At 38.3% G+C, this 21,848-nt stretch overlaps 1 protein-coding gene across 1 annotated transcript in view; it reads left to right on the top strand.

The window, feature by feature from the left end:
* Positions 1-5,214, top strand: part of Arap2 (ArfGAP with RhoGAP domain, ankyrin repeat and PH domain 2) — a 155,829-nt gene extending 150,615 nt beyond the window's left edge. The window contains exons 31-32 of the mRNA XM_055623805.1: positions 808-942; positions 2,968-5,214. Coding sequence (XP_055479780.1) covers positions 808-942; positions 2,968-3,351 — 519 coding nt within the window. The 3' untranslated portion in view covers positions 3,352-5,214. The remainder of the gene's footprint in view (positions 1-807; positions 943-2,967) is intronic.
* The last annotated feature ends 16,634 nt before the right edge of the window (positions 5,215-21,848 follow it).

Raw genomic sequence — 21,848 nt, 5'->3', positions numbered from 1 at the left:
AATCTAATACACAACAATCCTATGTATCTTTAATCCATCAATTCATGGGCAGCACAGAAAAGAGGACATTATAGGGAGGTGCAGGGCTTTGTAGAAGCAAATGTAACAGAAGGAAATGTGTATTTCTTGAGGATAATTATAAGGAAGAGAATTAATTAATTCACCATGAAATGAAGTTTTCTCTTAAATGACTATGATGGAATGGTGGGCTAGAATTCAGTCAATAATTTGAGGATAAATGTACCACTCTCTCTGTTATAGAGTCATTTTTACTATAAATGTTTGTGTAAAAGGGTAACATTTCTTTTAAATTCAATTAGAAGAATAAGTAACATTTTTCAAAGGGTCATAAAATAAGGCTAATTTTTTAGATAGCCATGCCTTAGGTCAATTTGTGGTATATAAAATCAAGTTATTTTCACACTAAAAATCACCTTTGATATAGGCAGGAAATAAATGTTTAGTTACTTTTATTACAGAGGCTAGAAAATATAGACAAGTGCATTGTTTTTGTTTTACAAAGAGACTTACCATTTTCCTCCAGTATTTTCTACCATTTGGTTTGATAAGTAGCACAGAAAGCCTGTGTTCGAAACTTAGAAATTGAACTGAGACCTCAAAGCTCGGTTCACTCAAGTGTTTCACCTCCTGGAGCCACGTGTCTGCCAGAGTCAATGTGGAAGTAATGACAAACAGCATTCTCTCAGAAAGTAGATGATTGGCTGTGGATATGGAGGGGCCGGGGACTAATGTGCTGTAGCACGTAATGAAATCACATACCAATGGCACGAAACTCTGTTTCCACAGCATGAGAATGATATATGGCCGCCAGCTGGAAAGGAGCGAAAACGTTCAATAACCAAAAATCCCAAGATTGGAGGTTTACCTCTGATTCCCATCCAACATGAGAGAAGTGCAACCCAGGCCCAGAAGAATATTGAGGTTGGTTATGATTCTGTTGTCTTTATTATAACCTCCGCTATTTATTTTATTATGATTTAACATGGCTGAAAGTATATAGATTACCTCATTGGCTTCAGAAGCTGAGCAGCAGTCACTTTGCGAAACTCAATAATATCCATAACACACGAAGAGAACCATGTCAGTAACCCCCTTCCACTTGTTCTTGTACCAGTGGCCACTCATGACAGATCCATGACCCCACTGATGTCTCTAAAGTAAGCAATCATACGTGTTTATCTAGACACCCGCTGGAAAGCCAGTCTCATGTCAGTTTCACAGAAGTAGTTTCACTTTCCTTGACTGTCTGTGGAGCACAAGACGCCCAGATCATGACACAGAAACCCAAACCTAGTGCCACAGTCACAGCCCAGATTGTAAACCTGGGGTGTTCTAAAGGAACCGCAGATAACCTCCGAATATCAGTACAAATGATTCGACATTCCTCAGAAAATCAGTTTTGTTTTCTGTACCGCCTTGTGGCATGGAAGAACATAGTATATTTCTTGACATGAAGTAGGGTGTCTTGGGAAGAAATATGCTGCTTCCTCTCAGAACTCACTTTGGAATGAACCTTGGCATCGTACCTTAGCTGGATTTCTCAAAAAATAAGACAAAACAGCAAACAACCTCTGTAAAAAGAGATATAGACTATATTCTTTGGAATTTGATGATTTAATTTGGGCAAACTCTTAGAATCATTCTTTCTAAAGGTAAATAACTTTGACAACCTTAATGCGCGGTAGCGGGCTCATCTTGTACATGTTTTTCTTATGCCACGGTGTACTTGAACCTTGGCCTACTTGACCTTGCCTAATTGATGTAATAAGAGGGAAAAATAAGCCTCTAAGGAACCATGATTGCAGCTCTGTCCATGCTCTACCTGCAGCCTTTGACTGTAATCCACTCTGCAGGGTTTAACCAATCAGGGATCTTATATTTCTAACGGTTTCATTTACGTCCTTGGGCCAGGGACGCACAGGTTGGCCAGTGGAGCCACTATGCAGTGGGTATTTGCCTTCTGTGAGTGCAGCCTCCTCTCCTGACGCTGCCCTGGGACCAACAGAGGAACAAAGAAGGGATGAAACTTTAAGATAAAACACTAACCAATATTAGCAATATATAAATAAATCTTTAACTTACTCTCTAACCCCAAACCACAATTTAAAGGTAGATTTTCAGCGTGACTATACTAAAATAAAATAAGTTGACTAGGAAGTCAGAGCAAGTGCTATATGGGGAAACGTGGTTAAACGAGGGAGAACCGTACAGCAAGAAAACAAGTTTAACAGATTTCTCTACAAGAATACCACTTCTCAGCTCCTTTATGGACTGTGACCCTGAAATCAGGGGACAACACTCTGAGGCAACACACAAATCCAGATAGGCAAAGGTTAACAAGGAAACTGCCATTTACATCTGCTGGGAGAGGAAAAGTCATTTTCTCCAGTGACATTACCCTGGGTAAACCATCTTCTCCAGATCTCATGGTTAGGAGCAGTTGACCAACAAAATAATGGACTCCACAGTTTTGGGGGGTTTTGTTGGTTGGTTTGGAGGGGATTGTTTTGGTTTTGGTGTTTGTGTGTAGGCTTTTATTTTAATACAGTTTGGTGCTTTATTGTTTTTTGGGGGGTGATGTATTGCATTTTCTAGGTTTTGGGCATGTTGTTATATTGTGGTTTTGGTTTGCTTTTTGAAAAAGATTTTAAAATTGGATATGTAAGGAAGAGGAGAAGATCTGGGTGAACTTAAGGGAGGGGAAGAGTATTATTAAAATATATTTAAATTGAAAAATTGTTTTACATTATGAAAGTTTTAAAAGAGTGTTAGGAAAAAAATCAATTATGCAGGCTGCTTATAGCAAAGTAAAATTAGAGCCTGCGTCATAGATATACAATGAACTATAGAAGGGGAAGCATCAACTGTTTGCTTAATGTATTTTCTAGGTATCAATTGTCTCATATATTGTTTAATGCGGAATATTCTATTTTCCTCTACTTTAAGGCTGCCAGAGCAGAGCTCGAAAGGCTGCGGCTGGGGGAGAAGCATGATCGAGACTTCACGGACTCCAGCCTGAAAGACAGAGCATCCATCATAGCCCACTGCTTGGAGCACAGAGATGACAGACTTCGAAATCGTGCCAGAAAGCATCGCAGTTTGAACTGCTTGGAGGACACAGAGGCGGAGGTCCCACACGGCCTGCCAAAGGGCTCTAAAGGTCCAAAGACACTAAAGAAGACAGAGGACAGGAACAGCAAGGTGACTTTAGACCCGGACCATAAGCTGCCGTCGAAAGTCATTGAGGAACTTAGTGTGCTTCTTCAGAGGTCAAGAGCCCTTTCTAAAGAGCTACCAGATGGGCAGACATTACAGAAAGAGATCAAATAAATCATTGCACACTTGTTTTTTTAACATTGTGTACATGTGCAAAACATATATCAAACTGTACTTCTTGAGTTTCTATATCTAGATAAATTTGTCTGTATTTAAGCAATTTGTTTATCTGTACCTAAGCATTTAAAGAACATTTTAAAATATGTATATATGTGGTTAAGTATAAGAGATCAAGTTTATTTTGGTCTGAAAACTGGTAAAGTTCAATTGTATTAACCTTAATAAGCCTTTGGGTTACTGTAAGTGGCCAGGTCTTTGAAAATAGATGTGTAAGTGAGATAATTTATGAACAGAAACTTGTACTGTACTGTGTAAAATGCTGCATGTACATGGAGCCTATTGAACTTGTATATTTTGCACTTTGAGAAGGCTTGTATAGAAGTTGCCTTGTCTTTTTAGGTTTACATAGGGTCCATTTTCTGGAAAAGAAAGGGAAGTAAGTTCAAAAGGGGAAAGATACCACAGTGGCTGCCTAACAAACATCGGGCAGAAAGGCAATAATTTAAAAACACTCTGCTGCCCACAGAGTTAGCCTAACATTTATTCCAACTCCACAAGAAACAAAACTTGTTAAGAAGACACTGCTTGTTAAGAAAAAAAAAAAAAAAAAAACATTGTCTTGGGTGCTTCAACAATAACGTCCAGCCAGCCGTGTCGGCAGTGGCGCTGGCCGCCGTCATGATGGTGCCGGTGGAAGAGCCCCAGGATATGTTCACTGCAGCAGAGCTGTCTGTCAGTGTCTGCGCCGAGGAGCTCACACTCCACTGAGGAATGTGCGTGGGCCCGGAGGTCAATTGCACTGTTGTTGCAGGCAGTTCTCTAGGGTCCAGACTGTGTGTTGCTACGAACAAAATTCATCACTGCAAGGTCCTCTGCTGTTTTGGTTTTGTTTCTTTTGTGTGTGTGTGTGTGTGTGTGTGTCAGATAGTGTTTACTTTTGCACTGTCAGTGTCAACTGGAAATGTGTGCTTTGTGGCCACTTGAGTGCAGGGATGGCTACTTACACAGCACATTTTCAGGCAGGCAGTTCACATTCCTTTTTCTTTTCTTTTCTTTTTTTTTTTTTTTTTCCTACCTGTGGAAATGAGAAAACCCTGTATTTTTGTTGCCACAAAATGATTGGGTACAGATTTGACAACTTTTATAAGTCAGACTACCTTAGCTTATAATAGTTCATTTCAAGGATGGCGTTTTTGATAACTTTCTTCCAAATCAAATTTGGTTGGTGACTCTTACAACTGGAAGTTATATGGCTGATCTTTCTTCATCCTCTCCGCATTGGGATTTTTTTCTGCTTAAGACATGTCTGGTCTATGCTCTTAGAGTCTGTTTCACTCCTTCCCTCACAGCAAAACAATATGCTATGAACTAATAGGTCTGTCTTCACACAGATATGCTAACTACTTGTATTTGTTGAAGACAGCAGAATTTACCAGGAGTAAGGAGTATTTATTCTTTAAATCCAAATAAATTGTAACTGAAATCATAAGTAAAACTGCAGGGCAGTTTTATGAGTTGTTGGCACTACTGAGGAACTTTCCTTCAAAGCAAGATATCTGTTGTTTGGAATTATAAAAGATTAATTTTAGAAAATGCATTTCTAATAAGTAATGATATTTATATTTTTATGAAATAAAGAGACAGGGAAATGATGGTTTGGCCTTGTTGGGAAGGTATCTGGCACTTTGATCTATCTTACTGGAATTTCTTCTGAAAGTTGAGTTTAAAAACCAATCACTCTGTTTCTCTTTTATTCATGAACAATTGTCTCCATTTTTCATATGTAACATAAGGGCTAATGGTTACATCTCACCTATTTTGAGTAAAAATTAAAATAGTTTTACAAGTCCACTAGAATATTACTCTTGTCTTTATTCATTACTCTCAGAAGTTTAAGTTTATTTTGGTGCAGTAAATGAATCAAGTGCCTTATTTATTTTTTCTTTTTATTCCCATAGTTTATTTAATCACTTCATAGGCAGATCACAACCCCTCCCCACTCCCTTCCCCGTCCCAAACTCAAAGAAGAGGCCCACCATGGCTACTAACCCACCCTGGCACATCAAGTCACAGTTGCACTAAGCAAATTCCTCTCCCACTGAGGTCAGACAGGGCAGCCCAGAGAGGGGAAAGGGACCCAAAGACAGGCAGCAGAGTCAGTTGTTGGGGCCCCATATAATGACTTGTGCTGCACATCTGCTGCCTATGTGTAGGGCCCTAGGTCCAGCCACGTGAGCTCTTTGGTTGGTGGTTCAGTCTCTGTGAGCCCCCAGAGGGCCAGGTTCGTTGACTCTGTAAGTCTTTTTGTTGGTGTCTTTGACTCATCAGGCTTCCTCAGTCTTTCCTCCCAGTCTTCCACAATACTTCCTGAGCTTCTCCTGTTTAGCTGTGGATCTCGGCATCTGTTTCCATCAGATGCTGGATTAAGCCACTCAGAAGAAAGTTAAGCTAGTTGTCTGCAAGCATAACAATATCATTAGCAGTGTCAGGGGTTGGCTCTCTCCCATGGGATGCCTCAATCCCTGCTCCCCCTACACTTGTAGGCCGGAAAAATTTTGAACCAAAGGTTTTATGAGTAGGTTGCTGTCTCCCTCTCTCCGCTGGAAGTCCCACCTGGCTATAGGAGGTGGCTTTTTCAGGCTCCATATCCCATACTGCTGTGAGTCTCAGCTTGTGTCACCCTCACAGACTTCCAGAAGCCTACCACATCCCAGAAATGGCCCCCTACCGATTTCCATTCTCTTTCCCAAACCCCCTCCCTGCACCTGATCCCCACTCCTGTTCCCTTCCACACCCCTCTCCCTCCTGGCTTCCTGCCTCCAACCACTTCAGATGTCTATTTCACTGCCCCTTTTGAGTGAGATTCTAGCATCCTCCCTTGGACCCTCTTTGTTACTTGGCATCTTTAGGTCTCTGGACTGTAGCCTGGTTATCCTGTAATTTATGGCTAAAATCCACTTATGAGTGAGTCCATACCATGTGTGTCTTTGTGGTCCTGAGTACCTCACTCGGAGATATTTTTTAGTGCCATCCATTCCCCTGCAGAATGCAAGATGTCTTTGTTTTTAATAGCTGTGTAGTGTTCCATCATGTAAGTGTACCTTATTTTTGTTTGTTTGTTTGTTCCTTCTTCGGTTGAGGGACATCAAGTTGTTCCCAGTTTCCGGCTATTGCTAATAAAGCTGCTGTGAACATGGTAGAGCAAGTGTGCCTGCGGAGCATCTTTCGGATTTATGCCCAAGAGTGGTAGAGCTGGGTCCTGAGGTAGAACTATTCCAAGATTGCAGAGAAACCACCAGATTGATTTCCAAAGTTCTTCTACAAGGTTATAAAAAGATTACACTCCCACCAGCAATAGAGGTGTGTTCCCCTTGCTCCATATCCTTGCCAGCACATGATGTCACTTGAGTGTTTAATCTCTGTCATTCTGATGGGTGTAAGATGGAATCTCAGTCATTTTGATTTGCGTTTCCCTGCTGACTAAAGACATTGAAGATTTCTTTAAGCGCTTTTCAGTCATTAGTGATTCATCAGTTGAGAATTATCTGCTTAGCTCTGAACCCCATTTTTAATTGGGTTATTTCATTTGTTGGTATTTGATTTCTTGAGTTCTTTATATATTTTGGGTATTAGCCCTCTGTGTTATGTAGCGTTGGTGAAGATCTTCTCCCATTCACTTTTAAAAAATTGATATGATACATACTTCTAACTGTTCTCTCATTTTAAAGACAGATCAAAATAAATGTTATTTTATTGTAAAGTCTGAATATGTGGAGCTATTGCCTTAAAGGACTGAGAGCACTCATTCTCATTTTTGTTTCCCTAATGTCAGTTATCAGCCATGTTCTGTAACTACTTGATGTCTAGACATTACCTGATGGTTCATCAAAATGGCACTGAGATATGCAAGCAAAGACAGCAATGGCAAAGTTCTGAATTGCGTACAGATGGGCTGCTGATTTACACTGCACATGAGACAAATCTTAATTCTAAAGTACTAAAAAATTGCATATTGCAGAAGGGGGTGCTTTAAAAACTAAGGGTTGCTATTTAACATCTCATTTACATGTTCAGAGATGAGGAAGGCTCTCACCAGCTTATCAAGCTTATCAAAACGTCCGCCAAGACACATCACTCAACAGGAGTGAGACTTAGGTGGAAACTGTTAACATTTTGCCATCACGTGTAGCTATATTTATCTCTAATTGGAAACCACACACTAATGAGTCCTGCAGATTACTCACGTGCATCTTTTTAAAGCATGCGGTTATTTTGGTTTAGAACATTTTAAAGTGTTCAAAACTACAGTGTCCTCACCTTCTCTACCACAGCTGCATATATAGAAAGTCAAACTTTAATAATTTGTACCTTCCCCAAGTTAAGATTTTAAAATTATGTTATTAAAAATCTTTTTTTAAGCCACAATAATAGCTACCCTTGCGTGTAGGCACTTTGTGATTGCTATGGTATACTTGTAAAATTAGGCTTACGCAGACATACATTGTGGGTCAAATATATGAGGCTAATAAGTAAACAGTAATAATAGAATGAGGATCAGTCAGTGTTAGTGATTGATGTTGTTCTAGTTCCTACTTTATCTAAGTTGCATCCACAGTTGAGGTGTTCCAACAGCTCACATTTAACTTTAACCCTCAAAATCTCAAAAAGTGACTTACTTTGATGTAGCTCCTTTCAGGAGGTGTTTAAACAGGAGCCCCTGAGAGTGAGCTCTGCTCTGCTTTGCTCTGCTCTGACAGCAAAGAGTCAAGTTCGGGCCCACCAGAGCGCCATTGTGTCTCCCTCCTTTACCTGCTCCATCGGCAACTCCAATATACCTCAAATTCTTCATTTCCTGTCTTTCCATCCCCCCCTTATTGTTTTTCATATCAGAGACTTAGAAGAAAAAGATCATGAGTGACAGACTGACTGTATTATTTCAGGGTGACACAAGAGTAGCATTAAAGTTTTGGAAGGTTCAAGCATTAGCAGAGGAAAAAACTGCAAGATTTGTAGGAAGCTGTCATAAAGGAGGAAATAATATTTTATCTCCAGGGCACCTACTTAAAGAAATAAAAATGCTTAAAAGCAAAATATATGTTATATTTATATATGTATATGCATACATATATTTGAAGAAAATAAACAGTAAATACAGATAAAAGTGAGAAAAACAATAAGGTGTAGGTAAAAGGTCCAATATATCACTAATTCCTTCGAGTACAACATAAATACCTCAACACCTACTTTCTGCTCTCTAGATGTGTGTTTTTAGTTTAAAAGTGGTGTTTAATGTAAGAACTTGAATATACACATGCTGTAGAGACACTAATTTTCAACAAAGTTGGAGTCTCCAAACTCCCATAAGGCAATCCTCTTTATGGCAGGAATCTTTGTATCAAATAAACAAATGAGAGAGAGAGATCATTCCTCCAGGAAGGTATATATAATAAGCTATTCTACTTCCAGTACAATTAACTATGAACTTTGTAATGCAAACCGGCGTTCACAATTGTAGGGGAAGCTGTTACCCTGGGCAGGTGGAGGTACTGAAAAGCATAACTCAAATTTACAAATGTGCCCCAACAAGTTACACACCTTCACACGCATTCTACAAATGATTACACAGATGAAACAACTTTTATATACATAAATATACTGTTACTGGACCTAACAGAAAAAATCAGTGTTCTTGAATAAGTTTGAATCAATTTTCTTTCTTAATGATTCATTTCCAAACTGCTCACTCTATTTCTGTATTAAAAATATTGAGCAGCCTTGAGAGCAATACCTCTTCTCTAATAAACAAACTTAGGCTCTGCTCCCAAGGAATGTTATGCTAATTTTGAAATTTTCCTCTTTCTCTAAAGTAAAGTTATGACATTACAGATAGAAGTATCTAAAAGACAATTGATTAATCACTCATTTCCCAACATGGAGAAATAAAGAATATTAGACATTTAAATAATATTTTAGAACACATGAGAAGTTACAAGTTGAATGTGATAATTTTATTAGTAGAGATGTGATGTTTCTGTAAGTATGATTTTGAAAAATGTGTTGCTATATTTCATATCTAACCACAAAATTATGCATATTCATAAACAAAGTGTGCACATCTGCCAGGCAAATAAATTATCCCATGTTTTTAAATCATCACATATCGTCTATACTAGATCTTTACTGGAATAATTAAGTTTCAATCAGTGGTAGATTCTGTGTCCATGTCTTCAAAAGGCTTCTGTAGCATTAAAAACATTTCTAAATCGTTCGACCAATATAATTCAAACACTAGAAATGCTTCAATATGTTTTAGTACTGTAGATTGTTCAAATGACTATTAAAACTAGGAGTTATTACATAAGTTAAAGATACCTACAATCACTTCATTAAACAGTAACAAATTTCTATCAATGCATATTTCAAATTACTTCTGCAATGCAATTCCTGTAACCAGTCACTTTAAATGTGTTATAGGTGACCTACAGACATTGAGATTGGGTTTTTGCTTTGCTTTAGGATAACATGCATTATAAATATTATTTCTGTAGCAGCATAGATATGAGCAGCCACCAATTTTACACTTAGTGGGTTACTGCTTCCATAGTTTCATAAATGCCTGCTTGTAAGGTGGTCTGTGACTGTAGAGTGATACTACTGTTTAATGTTATATGTATTCTTGTGTTCTTCATGTAACTTTTTCTTTGTCTGCCTTTTCCTATTATTAATATTTAAGTGGAAGGCTGGCAAAATCTCTCTTATTTTTTCAATATAGCTATTGTTTTTTTCTGGATTCCAGATCTGGTATCCTTCAATTAAGATTGGTATTTACTCTTCAGCTTGATTTTTGGAGGTGTGTAGTCTTATAAATTATATGTGTCCTTCACAAAATTGATTAAAATTTAAATGCCTTTAATAAGCAACACTAGAAATACCTACATTTCATGTAAGAGTACTGGTTGCCTTTCTATATACCAATATGCTCATAGGAAAAATTATGAATAAAGTTGGAATATTTATAGTTGAGAACTTATTGGGCACTAACTGACCAACAAACAGCAATGTTGTGGAGTCATAAAGTACATTGTTATTTACTTAGTTCCAATTTTACTTTTTATTGTTTGTTTTTTTCATGTTTCTCCATTTAACATCAATAAAGTTAGTATAGTTTGATATTTTTAGAAATTAATTTTTCCCACTTTCATACAAGAACATATCACATTCTGATTATTTTCACCATCTCCTCTAAGTTTTATATATGAAACTGACTTAGCTATTAAGTGAGAAACTGTAACATAACAAGGGAAGAAATCTTTTTTTTTAATTTTTATTTTTTCTTATTAGTTACATTTTATTAACTCTGTATCCCAGCTGTATCATGCTCCCTCGTTCCCTCCCAAACCCACCCTCCCTCCCTCTTCTTCACCCTTCCCCTTTCCAAGTCCACTGATGGGGGGGACCTCCTTCCCATTCATCTGATCCTGTTTTATCAGGTATCTTCAGGACTGGCTGCGAAGCCCTCCTCTGTGGCCTAACAGGACTGCTCCTCCCTTGGGGAGTGGGGAGGTCAAAGAGCCAGCCACTGAGCTCCTGTTAGAAATAGTCCTTGTTCCCCTTACTATGGGAAACCAATTGGTTACTGAGCTACCACGGGCCACATCTGAGCAGAGGTTCTAGGTTATATCCATACATGGTCCTTGGTTGAATGTCAGTCTCAGAAAAGACCCTGTGCCCAGATATATTTGGTCCTTGTGGAGCTCCTATCCTTTCCCCATCATACTAACTCCCCTTAACCAAACCTTCGGCAGAGTACAGGGAAAGAAATGTTTCTAAGCAGGGCTAGTCTTTAGAGAATCTCTAATGATAGAGACCACCAGTTAGTAAAGCCACAGGTAAGGAACTGAGTAACTTTAGGAGAAACTTTCACAGTTCCCCCAAGACACCCCTGCATATACCTCCCTGATGATGTGAGACAATAACTGGCTGTTTATACACTTAAGTGTAAGTACTCTAGTTATTGAGAAACATTACAAAATTTGCAGGGAGGTGAATAAAGCTAGAAAATTTCATCCTGACTGAGGTAACCCAGACCCCAAAAGACAAATGTGGTATGAATTTACTTATATGTGGATGTTAGCTGCTCAGTATTCCATAAGCAGACTACAATCCATATAGCCTCAGGGGTTAGATATAAAGTAAAGGACTAGTAAGGAGAGAAGGATTTCCCTAGAAAGGAAAAATAGAGTAGTTATAGATAGATGAAGTGAGTGAGGAACTGGAGTGGATTGATCAAATGAGGAGTGAGAAGGATGAGGGGAGAAAGGGAGAATTACAGGAAGGGACAGCCAAAACTAAGGGTCATGTGAGGAGTCAGAAGCATCTTTAGATATATACATATATGAAATCTAAATAGAATCCAAATAAAGGAGCAGACGTAGCTACAACTAAACATCCCTTGGAACCAAATGAAAACTTCACTGCTGGGCATAGGTTACATCTAATTGGGTTGTTAGCCAAAGGAGCCCCATGGAAACCCTCCAACAACCCAGGCTTTCTCAAGGCTATTAGTTGCTCTCCACAAACTTTTGGTTAGGTTTTATATATCTAAAGACAATACCTAATCAACTCACTGAACAGAGAGAAATTGCGCTGGTGCCTCCATAGAGCCTTAACCCCTAGACTTGTGTTCATGGTACTGGAGGGTATTCTTCATGCTACCAGAGGAGAAAGATAATAATAATTCAGCAACAAATCTTTGATATATGGTGGTGACCTGCCTGCAAGATACGCTGGTGCTATAAATGGCACGAAAGTTGTGAGACTAGCCAACCACTATGTGATTAAATTGAGGCCATTCCATGAGACAGAATTTGACACTGCCCAGATAGCTAAGAACCCGAGACTAGATAGACCATATGCCCAGGGAAAACCAAACACGACTGCTCTGTTAAAGAGAGCAAGATCAACACTTTGCTGTAATCATAGATAAGTGTCTTGCTGAGCCCTCATTAGAGAAGTTTATTCCTGCAGGAGATGGGAACAAACACAGACAGCCACAACTGGACAGAGGCCAAAGGGTATAGGCATAATGCTATCATGCACTCTGTAAAAATTCAAATGCTGATTCCTCTGCCCCCAAATCTGGTTGCAATCCTTGTTCTGAGAAACTCCTGCCTCATGTTGTGTAAACATCATTCCCCAGTTGCTCCCCCATCGATAAAGGGGCTTGACAGTCAACAACTGAGCAGAATAGGTCTGGACTTCCTGCCAGCAACAAGAGGAAGAGAAAGAGAAACCAAGTGAGGATTCAGCCATGAGAAGAGGTCCAGAAAATATTAGGAGAGAACAGCTGGAACAGAGAACCCCCTAAAAGCAAGTATCTCAGGGACTTATGCTGGGAGGAAGCCAGGTTAGTTGAGAGGGTTGAAATAGATAAATCCTACTCAGTTCTTGTTCCAAAGGTCGCCTAATAAAGGCAGTAGTCCAGACTCAACTATTTGGGTTGTAACCGGGTTAGGAGATAAACTGCAATAGAATTTTAAAAGCTAACAAGTGAGTAGTCTTGGAACACTAAATCCTAAATGGGATGTCTCCATCAGTGTGCAACACCCCCACACTCTGGGCTCAGGGAACTGTGCAGAAGAGAAGGTGGAAATGTGGTAGAGAGACAAGGATGATGGAAGCAAGGTCCTCTAGACACAACAGAGTCAATGAGCACATGGACTCAGAGACTGCGGCTGCACACATGAGTCCCAGCACTGAGAAAGTAGACCCAAGCTACTATGCCTAACCTGGAGGCTATCTCCACTCATTAATGATCAAGGAGAAATTAACTTCTCCAAAGAAATCTCACTGGGTAAATAAACCGCGCTTGTCCAGCAGTAAATGGCCAAAAATAAACAAATCTAATGGTACTTTTGAAGTTTATTAATTTTGTTCTCATCATTTTTGGGTTTCATAATGCTTTGTTTTTAACTTACAGGTCTTTTGCTTAAACATCACGGTTTCTAGGTTTTGTCTCTGTGGTATTTTGGTGTTTGAATGTGTCTTTCTCTACATCTATATGTGTTTCTCGGGCTTTTTCTTTGGTTCTTTTTTGTTGCTGTTCATTTGTTTGTTTTTGTCTTATTCAGGCTTGCTTTTATTTTACTTTATTTTTTTATACCTGTTTGTTTTCTATAAGAGCAAGAAAGAATGTGAATTTGGGTGGGAAAGAAAGATCTGGGACAAGCTGGAGAAAGGGAAACCTTAATCAAAATATATTGTATGAAGAAAAAAATGTCTATATTCAATAAAAAAGAAATATCAATGCCAGAGATGTGTCTCAGTTGATACAGTGCTTGCCTCACATGTGTGTGAGAGCCTGGATCCAATGCCCTGGAACCACAAATTCCAGGTGAACTGACTCATTTCTATATCTCAACACTCAAGAAGCAGAGGCAGATTAAGATATTCCTCAGCCACACAATGTGCCCAAAGCCCTCTCTCTCTCTCCATCTGCCTCCCTTCTTCTCTCTCTCTTTTTCTATCTCATGTGGTGTGTGTGTGTGTGTGTGTGTGTGTGTGTGTGTGTGTGTGTGTGTAAGAATAAGATGATTTGAGTTTCCTAAAACTATTCCTTTGTGGATTCGGCAGATACAACTTGGGGATGTAAAATGACTCAGCCTATTTCAAGTGCTTCAGCCAATCCTTACTCTCACATGTTTGAAGATGAAGATATTCAAGCTGTAACATACAGCTTTCTGCTAGTACTGGGTCCTATGCACTTAGGACATGTTAATTTCCATCTCTGCTCTATTGTTCTTTCATTGATACTTTATTCTGAGTGACGCATCTTTTGTTGGTCTTATAGTCACTCTATAGTTGATATTGATCTACTATGATATTTCATAATTGGGGCTAAATTATCAACAATTCAAGGTAATGAACTTGGTTATTATTCATTCAAATTATAAATAAGGTATCAACATGCAGAAACAATTGGAAGTTTCATAATCCAGTGCCCAAGGAAATAGACCTCCCTTTAAATGATGATGGAAGCCACCAAGGAAATTGGACTAGAGGAGAGGGGCATGGGAGAAGAAGAGGGAGGAAGGCTGGGATTGGGAAGAGATGAGGAAGGGGGCCACAGCTGGGGTACAAATTGAGTAAATTGTAATAAATGATAATAATTTTTTTTAAGTTTACAAAAAAAGGAAAAGAAAAAAGAAAGCAGGCTTAACCAGCCATGGGGAGCAAGGCCATTAACAGCATCCTCCATGGTGTTTCTATCAGCTCCTCCCTCCAAGTTCCTGACTCGATCAACTGCTCTAACTTCTGTGATAGAATGTGATGCAGAAGTGTAAGTAAAATAATACCTTTCCTCCCTATGCTGTTTACGGTTAGGATGTATGACAGCATTAGAAACCCCAACTAAGACAGAAATTGGCACTGGGAGCGTGTTATTGCTGTGACAGAACATGCCATGTTTTGTGAGGATTGTGGAAATACTTGAGACTTTTGCAGGCTGGAAAATCCACAGAATGGCAAGAGATCAGCGATCTGTTCTGTGGGATCTTAGAAGATAATGCTGAGATCAGTGCAAACAATGTAGGTCGAGTTCGCGAAGCACCAGAAGGAGCCCTTTGCTTTCTGCCTGCTTGCCCTCACTCTCACTGACAAGTTCACCTATGTTGCCATGGAGCCATTATCCTACTACTTTGGTATTCCAGCATAGACAGAAGACCAGCTGAGACATCCATCTGCCTGGACTGAACAAGAACTGGGTTCTTGCCCCATCTGCCAGGAAACAGCTACTCTTGGAGCACCCAGGTCACAGTCTATAAGACAGTCTAATAAATCCATCTTAATGTATGTATATTCATCCTATCAGTTCTGATTCTATAGAAAAACCTGACTAATAAAGATTGTGGTACAATATACAATATATTACAAACTTCAAAAGTCCCATTTTCCAAATAGGCTCCCTAATAAGGGGAGCAGAGGCTGTCTCTGACATGAACTCAGAGGCAGCCTGACCAGGCCACAGAGGAAGACATTGCAGCCAGTCCTGATGAGACCTGATAGGGTAGGGAAAGATAAAAGGGAAGGAGGTCCTCCCCTATCAGTGGACAGGGGAAGGGGCATAGAAGGAGAAGAGGTAGGGAGGGTAGGTTTGGGGGGGGGCGAGGGTGTGGCTAGAGCTGGGATACAAAGTGAATAAATTGTAATAAATAAAAAATTGTACTAAAAAACAGAAAAATTAAAAAAAAATCCAGCATCTCAAAAATGCAGTATCTTTAACTCTTTCAAGGCCTCTCTAAAATATCCAAAGTCTTTTAATTGTGGACTTCTGTAAAATGAAAAGTAATTAATGACATTTTTATTCCAAGAGGGGAAAACTGGGACACAGTTACAATCAAAGCAAAGAAAAAGCAAATTCGAACAGTGTTAAATAACTCAGTGTCCAATATCTAGGATTCACCCAAAACAACCAGTCCTGAAGATACCTGATAAAACAGGGTCAGATAGAAGGGGAGGAGGTCCTCCTCTATCAGTGGACTTGGAAAGGGGCAGGGAGGAGATGAGGGAAGGAGGGTGGGCTTGGGAGGGAATGAGGGAGTGGAATATAGCTGGGATACAGAGTTAATAAAATGTAACTAAAAAAAAAAAAAAAAAAAAAAAAGACACTGCGTAATTATCCCAGTTTAAAAAAAAAAAAAAAGTCTTCTAGACTCTGCCAAACAGCTTGGACAGCCATCCACAGCAAACATAGCTTGTCTTCCAGGGTCACGCCAGATCTGCTCCACAGGTGCCACTGCCGCTCATCACTTGATTCTGGAATCTCCAACATGGTCAGGTTTCTGCTGCATCTTGTCTGAACCTTCAGCCATCGTTTTTCTCTTGGGCTCCCTTCATTGACCCCGAAACATGGTGACAAGGCTCAGCCTCTACCCATGACCCCATTGAGCCTTGTGTTTTCGTTGATACTGAGTCTGCATCTTCACCAATGGCCTGGCTGGGCCCCTCACAGCAATGGACTGTGATGTGGAAAGATAAGCAAAATAAGCCTTTTCCTCCCCAGCTGTTTATGGTTCTAGGGGTTTAGCTCAGTAATAGAAACCCTAATAAAAACAAGGGAAGTACCTGAAAGGATAGTGATGTAGCTCTCTGGCTGGCGTGGATAGTGGCATTCGGTACCTTAATCAAATTTTATGCTGCACAGACAGGAATCTCATAATTCATAATGTATAGATGACCAAGATATGTATATTCTATCCTATGAAAATTTCATTTTAATAGAACTGCATTCTGGAGGCGGAAGGGAAGTGTGGGGAAGGCCTGGCAGGAGAGGAAGGAGAAAAACTGCAGTCAGGATATAATGTTAATTAACTAATAATTAAAATTTTAAGAACTTCATTCTAGAGTATTGGGGCATGGTTAGGATATTTGCATTGTACCTGAGCTGGGTAAAAACAAGGTGAACTCATGGGTAAAGAGACAGGACAGGAGAGAGTGTGGTGGAGCTAGCACAGTAAAATGACATTGCTAGAGTATGCGTAGTGGATTTTGACTAAAAGTTTCATTCAGCTTGGCTGTATCTTGAATTGTTTGTATAATAAAAATGGGGGAAAGAATGAAGCATTAAGGACATATTAATTTATTCTATTTTATCTCAGTAGTTGTTTTCAGCACTAAATCACATTATGTAATTTAAAGATGCCCTTTCATATGTACTCACTGTTCCTAACAGGGCAAGTTGCTTATTACATGTGTTTCTTTTAGAATTCAATTAACATTGATTTGTCCACTGTTGCAAATTGCATTAACGGTAATAACTTTGAATAAATTAGTGTTTGCTCTTTATGAATAAGTTCAATAACTCGCTGCCTTCATTTTATTTTCTTTTTGATGTGTTCTAATTAAAAGCTATTAATGTCTGTGTTTCCTGGCAATATTGTTTCTATATTCATATTCAAATTACTACAGTACTGATTTGAATATTTTTCCTAATAAATGTCACATTTATTGTTTGTTATTTCTGTTTAACAGTTTAATGACTGTATTTGGATGAATAACATATAACTTCCAAAAATTTTTTATTATACTTCATATGTGTAACATGACTTGCTTTCAGTATTTTTATAAAAAATATCAGAGTACAGGTTCAGAAACTGCTCAAATTCAACAAAAATATTAGAATAAAATATACACTATCTACACATATTTATTTTTATAAATATTTAACATAGATTTATAAAACCATAATCTAATGGTCTTTATTAATCATATTTTACACAGACCATTGACTTTCCTGAAAAAAAAATAGTGGTAGCTTTGCAATGGTACAGAAGTAACAACTATGCTATATTTTATTTTATATTATACTGTATTATATTAAAATAAATATATTATTGATTATGATTTAAAGATGTTTTAGGGTTTTATCTCTTAGAAAATAAAGCTACTTTGTTTAGGTTTATGCTTCTAAATCCATATCATATTGATTTTAATTTATTCTCAAAAACATACTTCATTTAAAAGACGCTTGAAAGATTATGCAAGACAAGATAAAAGATAACAGAAAATTAAAGAAGAGGAGAAGGAAGAGAAAAAAAAGACATAGAGTAAAATTAATTTGAAGGGTGTGCCCCAAGAAAACAAGCAAATTACACAATGGAGTTTACTCCTGATCACAGAAGGTTAAAACCTTCAGCCTTGTCATCTCTTCAAAACAACGATATTCTGAAATGGTACTGTTAAAATGCTCACCTAAAACCAGACTCATCAAAATTATTTGAAATTATATTCATTAGCCTTAATGATAAGCATAGCCCTAAAGAAATTTTTTGTCTCGTAGTGTTGAAAATAAATTCTTCATGGTCAATGATAAACTTTAAAGGCATAGGGGAAATTAAAGCATATCTTCCTTAGTTGATTATATGCCTTTCGTGAGACTGAAAGACCAACAACACCAGTTGAGAGTCAGGAGATGAAGGTCTTGAGATGCTGGGTGTGGGCCTTTACCTGAATTGTGACTGTGGTCAGTACGAGAACAGCAATCTTTTAGAGTGCAAAGCCCATGGTTGGGTAAGTGCATCGTAGTGGTTGGAATTTTATATGAAGAAGCTTTAAAATACATCAAGTGTTCTTAGTATAAATAACTATAAGAGATCTATATAAACACAACTATATAAACACATTTGCTGTCAGCCAGGTATGTGCTTGTTTTGGTTTGCTGAGTTTCTTTGGGGGAAGATTGACCCAGTGGGAGGGGGAAGGAGAAAGGGAAACTACTAGGGCTTTTATAATGCTGATGTTACGACGTCTTCAAATAAAAATACACAACAATAACACTACTCAAGTGAGAAGGCTTGTGACTGTATAAATAAATACGACTTGAGCTACTGGAGTGAGGTGGGGAGGCACTTGCTTGAAATGACACAGGTGGTCAGTGTCTCCATTCTCTCACTGATGCCACGTGTCTGTCCTCAGTGTCAGAACCCTGCTGGAGCACTGTCGCTGTCTAGTAAGGGATAATTCATTTTAACAAGAACAAAATAAACATGGAATACTTGAAATCAGAATACTTGTCCATATATTTGTATGCTCATCTGCTTATTTTATGGCTCTTCTAGGAATTCATACGCATTTCTTGAGTTATTCTATCCAGCATAAAAACGTTAAATAACCAGGTGATGGTGGCACATGCCTTTAAACCCTGCGCTTAGGAGGCAGAGGCAGGTGGATCTCTAAAATTGAGGCCAGGCTAGTACACAAAGCAAGTTCCAGGACAGCTGGAGTTGCACAGAGAAACCGTGCCTCAAAACAAAATAAAACAAAACAAAAAACCTTAAACATAACGCTTTATTGCTAATTAGTCCATACATGTATCTCACATGTTTCTTCATCTTCAAATATAATGTTTATATATTCATTGTAACATATCTACCAACATTTTAACTTGATTAAGATAGTTTCTATGACAGTAAACTCAAAAGTCCAAGTGTGATGGCCTAATGGGCTTTCTGAGAGTATTGAGGCAGAGGCAAGACAGTTTCAGTGAATGACTATGAATAACATGAATAAATGAAATAGGAGGAAAATGAAATTTTCTTAGTGTTCTTTACCTTTTTCATATTAACAATAAGACGTGGGTCACAATTATAACAATATCATTGATACATGGAGATCCAAACTTTGGGACATGTCAGCATAGTGGGGTTACATACTTATTCGTCTAATTAGATTGCAAGATCGGACACGGATTTTCAGCACATGGCAACCCACAGAACATTGTGATCCAAAGGATTCACTGAAGGCCAGGTGTCCAGGAATTCATACATGAATGACCAGCGCACTATAGGCCAAGATAAGTCAACATAAGTAGGTGTGTACTTAGTCATACTGGGAATGTATGTTAGCAAGCAAAACTGTTCCATTTCATTTAAAGAATTCTTACCAAGCATCTAAAAACAGAAAGATTATAAGAAGTGATAATAAGACATTTCAAAGCATTTAAAAGGCCAAAGTGAACTTAAAGCAATTACAAAAACCCAATCTTTTAAGAAAATGAATGCAAGAGAACGAAGTAGATTGGAGTAGTCCCGTAATTGTGTTAGATCCCTTAAGGTTAATGTCCAGTACATTAAACATATTCTAATTGAACTGTTGAGAAACAAATTAAAATTTTAATGATCTTTCTCCCTTTGGAAGTAGATGTACTTCCTTATTATCAATGCTACTAGAACACCAAATATCATAGTCTAATCATCACTTAATTACCCACTCTCAGTGCAACCAGTTATACTTAATTGATATGCATGTAATCAGGCCTTTTAAGTATTTCATTTTATCTGCTACATGTTGAAAATATGAGCACAATTACTTGGAATTAACCAAAATCTTATGAATGTTTTTTAATTGATATGGGCAACATATATGTTCTATATCTACATTGACAGGTTTTCACGTTCCAATCATTTTCTCCTCTGTACCCTGATCAATACCTCTACCCTGTTGATCATTTATACCATTAAAAAGATAAACAAAGGGGTACAGAGCTAAAAAGAGAATTCTCAATAGCGGAATATCAAATAGCAGAGAAACAGTTAAAGAAAAGCTCAACATTCTTAGTCATCAAGAAAATACAAATCAAAAAGACCCTGAGATTTTACCTTCCACCCATCAGAGTGGCTAAGATCAAACATTCAAGTGGCAATACATGCTGGAGAGGTTCCCTTGCTGGTGGGAATGTAAACTTGTACAACCACTTTGGAAATCAATCTGGCGCTTTCTCAGACAATTAGGAATTGTGCTTCCTCAAGATCCAGTTATACCACTCCTAGGCATATATCCAAAATATGCTCAAGCACACAACAAAGACATTTGCTCAACCATGTTTGTAGCAGCTTTATTCTTAACAGCCAGAATCTGGAAATAACTGAGGAATGGATACAGAAATTGTGGTACTTTTACACAATGGAATACTACTCAGCAATTAAAGACAAGGAAATCATGAAACTTCCAGACAAATGGTGGGAATTAGAAAAGATCATCCTGAATGAGGTATCCCAGAAGCAGAAAGACACACATGATATGTATTCACTTATAGGTAGATATTAGACATATAATATAGGACAAACATACTAAAATCTATACATCTGAAGAAGCTAAACAAGAAAGAGGACTCTGGGTAAAATGATCAATCCTCACTCAGATAGGCAAATAGGACAGACATCAGAAAAGGGAGAAAACAGACAACAGGACAGGAGCCCACCACAGAGGGCCTCTGAAAGACTCTACCCAGAAGGGTATCAAAACATATGCTGAGACTCATAGGCAAACTTTGGGCAGAGTGCAGGGAATCTTATGAAAGAAGGGGGAGATAGAAAGACCTGGAGGGAACAGGAGCTCCACAAGGACAGCAAAAGAACCAGGAAATCTGGGCACAGTGTTGTTTTCTGACATTGTTACTCCAACCAACGACTATGCATGGAGATAACCTAGAACCCCTGCACAGATGTAGCCCATGGCAGCTCATGTCCAAATAGGTACTCTAGCAATGGGAAGAGGGATTGTCTCTGACATGAACTCAGTGGCTGGCTCTTAGATCACCTCCCTCTGAGAGGGTAGCAGCCTTACCAAGCCACAGAGGAAAACAATGCAGCCACTCCTGCTGAGACCTGATAGGTGGATTTGGAGAGGGCCATGGGAGGAGATGAGGAAGAAAGGGTGGGATTGGAGGGAGGGAGGGAGAGGGCTACAGCTGGAATACAAAGTGAATAATCTGTAATTATTAAAAAAATAAAAATTATATAGCAAAAAAAGAAAAGATAAACAAAGTAAATAGAGTAAAACCTAATATATGAGAATAATGTTTTTAACTTGAAAATGTTAAATCAACAGATTTAACTATAAAACATTATTTTTTCTTTGTGCTGGAGTAATCATGAAAATATAGCAATATAATATAATATAATATAATATAATATAATATAATATAATATAATATA

This window comes from Psammomys obesus, unplaced genomic scaffold, assembly GCF_907164565.1.
Source record: "Psammomys obesus unplaced genomic scaffold, mPsaObe1.curated_primary_1811, whole genome shotgun sequence".
NCBI classification, from domain to species: domain Eukaryota; kingdom Metazoa; phylum Chordata; class Mammalia; order Rodentia; family Muridae; genus Psammomys; species Psammomys obesus.
This window is presented reverse-complemented; position numbering and strand designations above follow the sequence as displayed.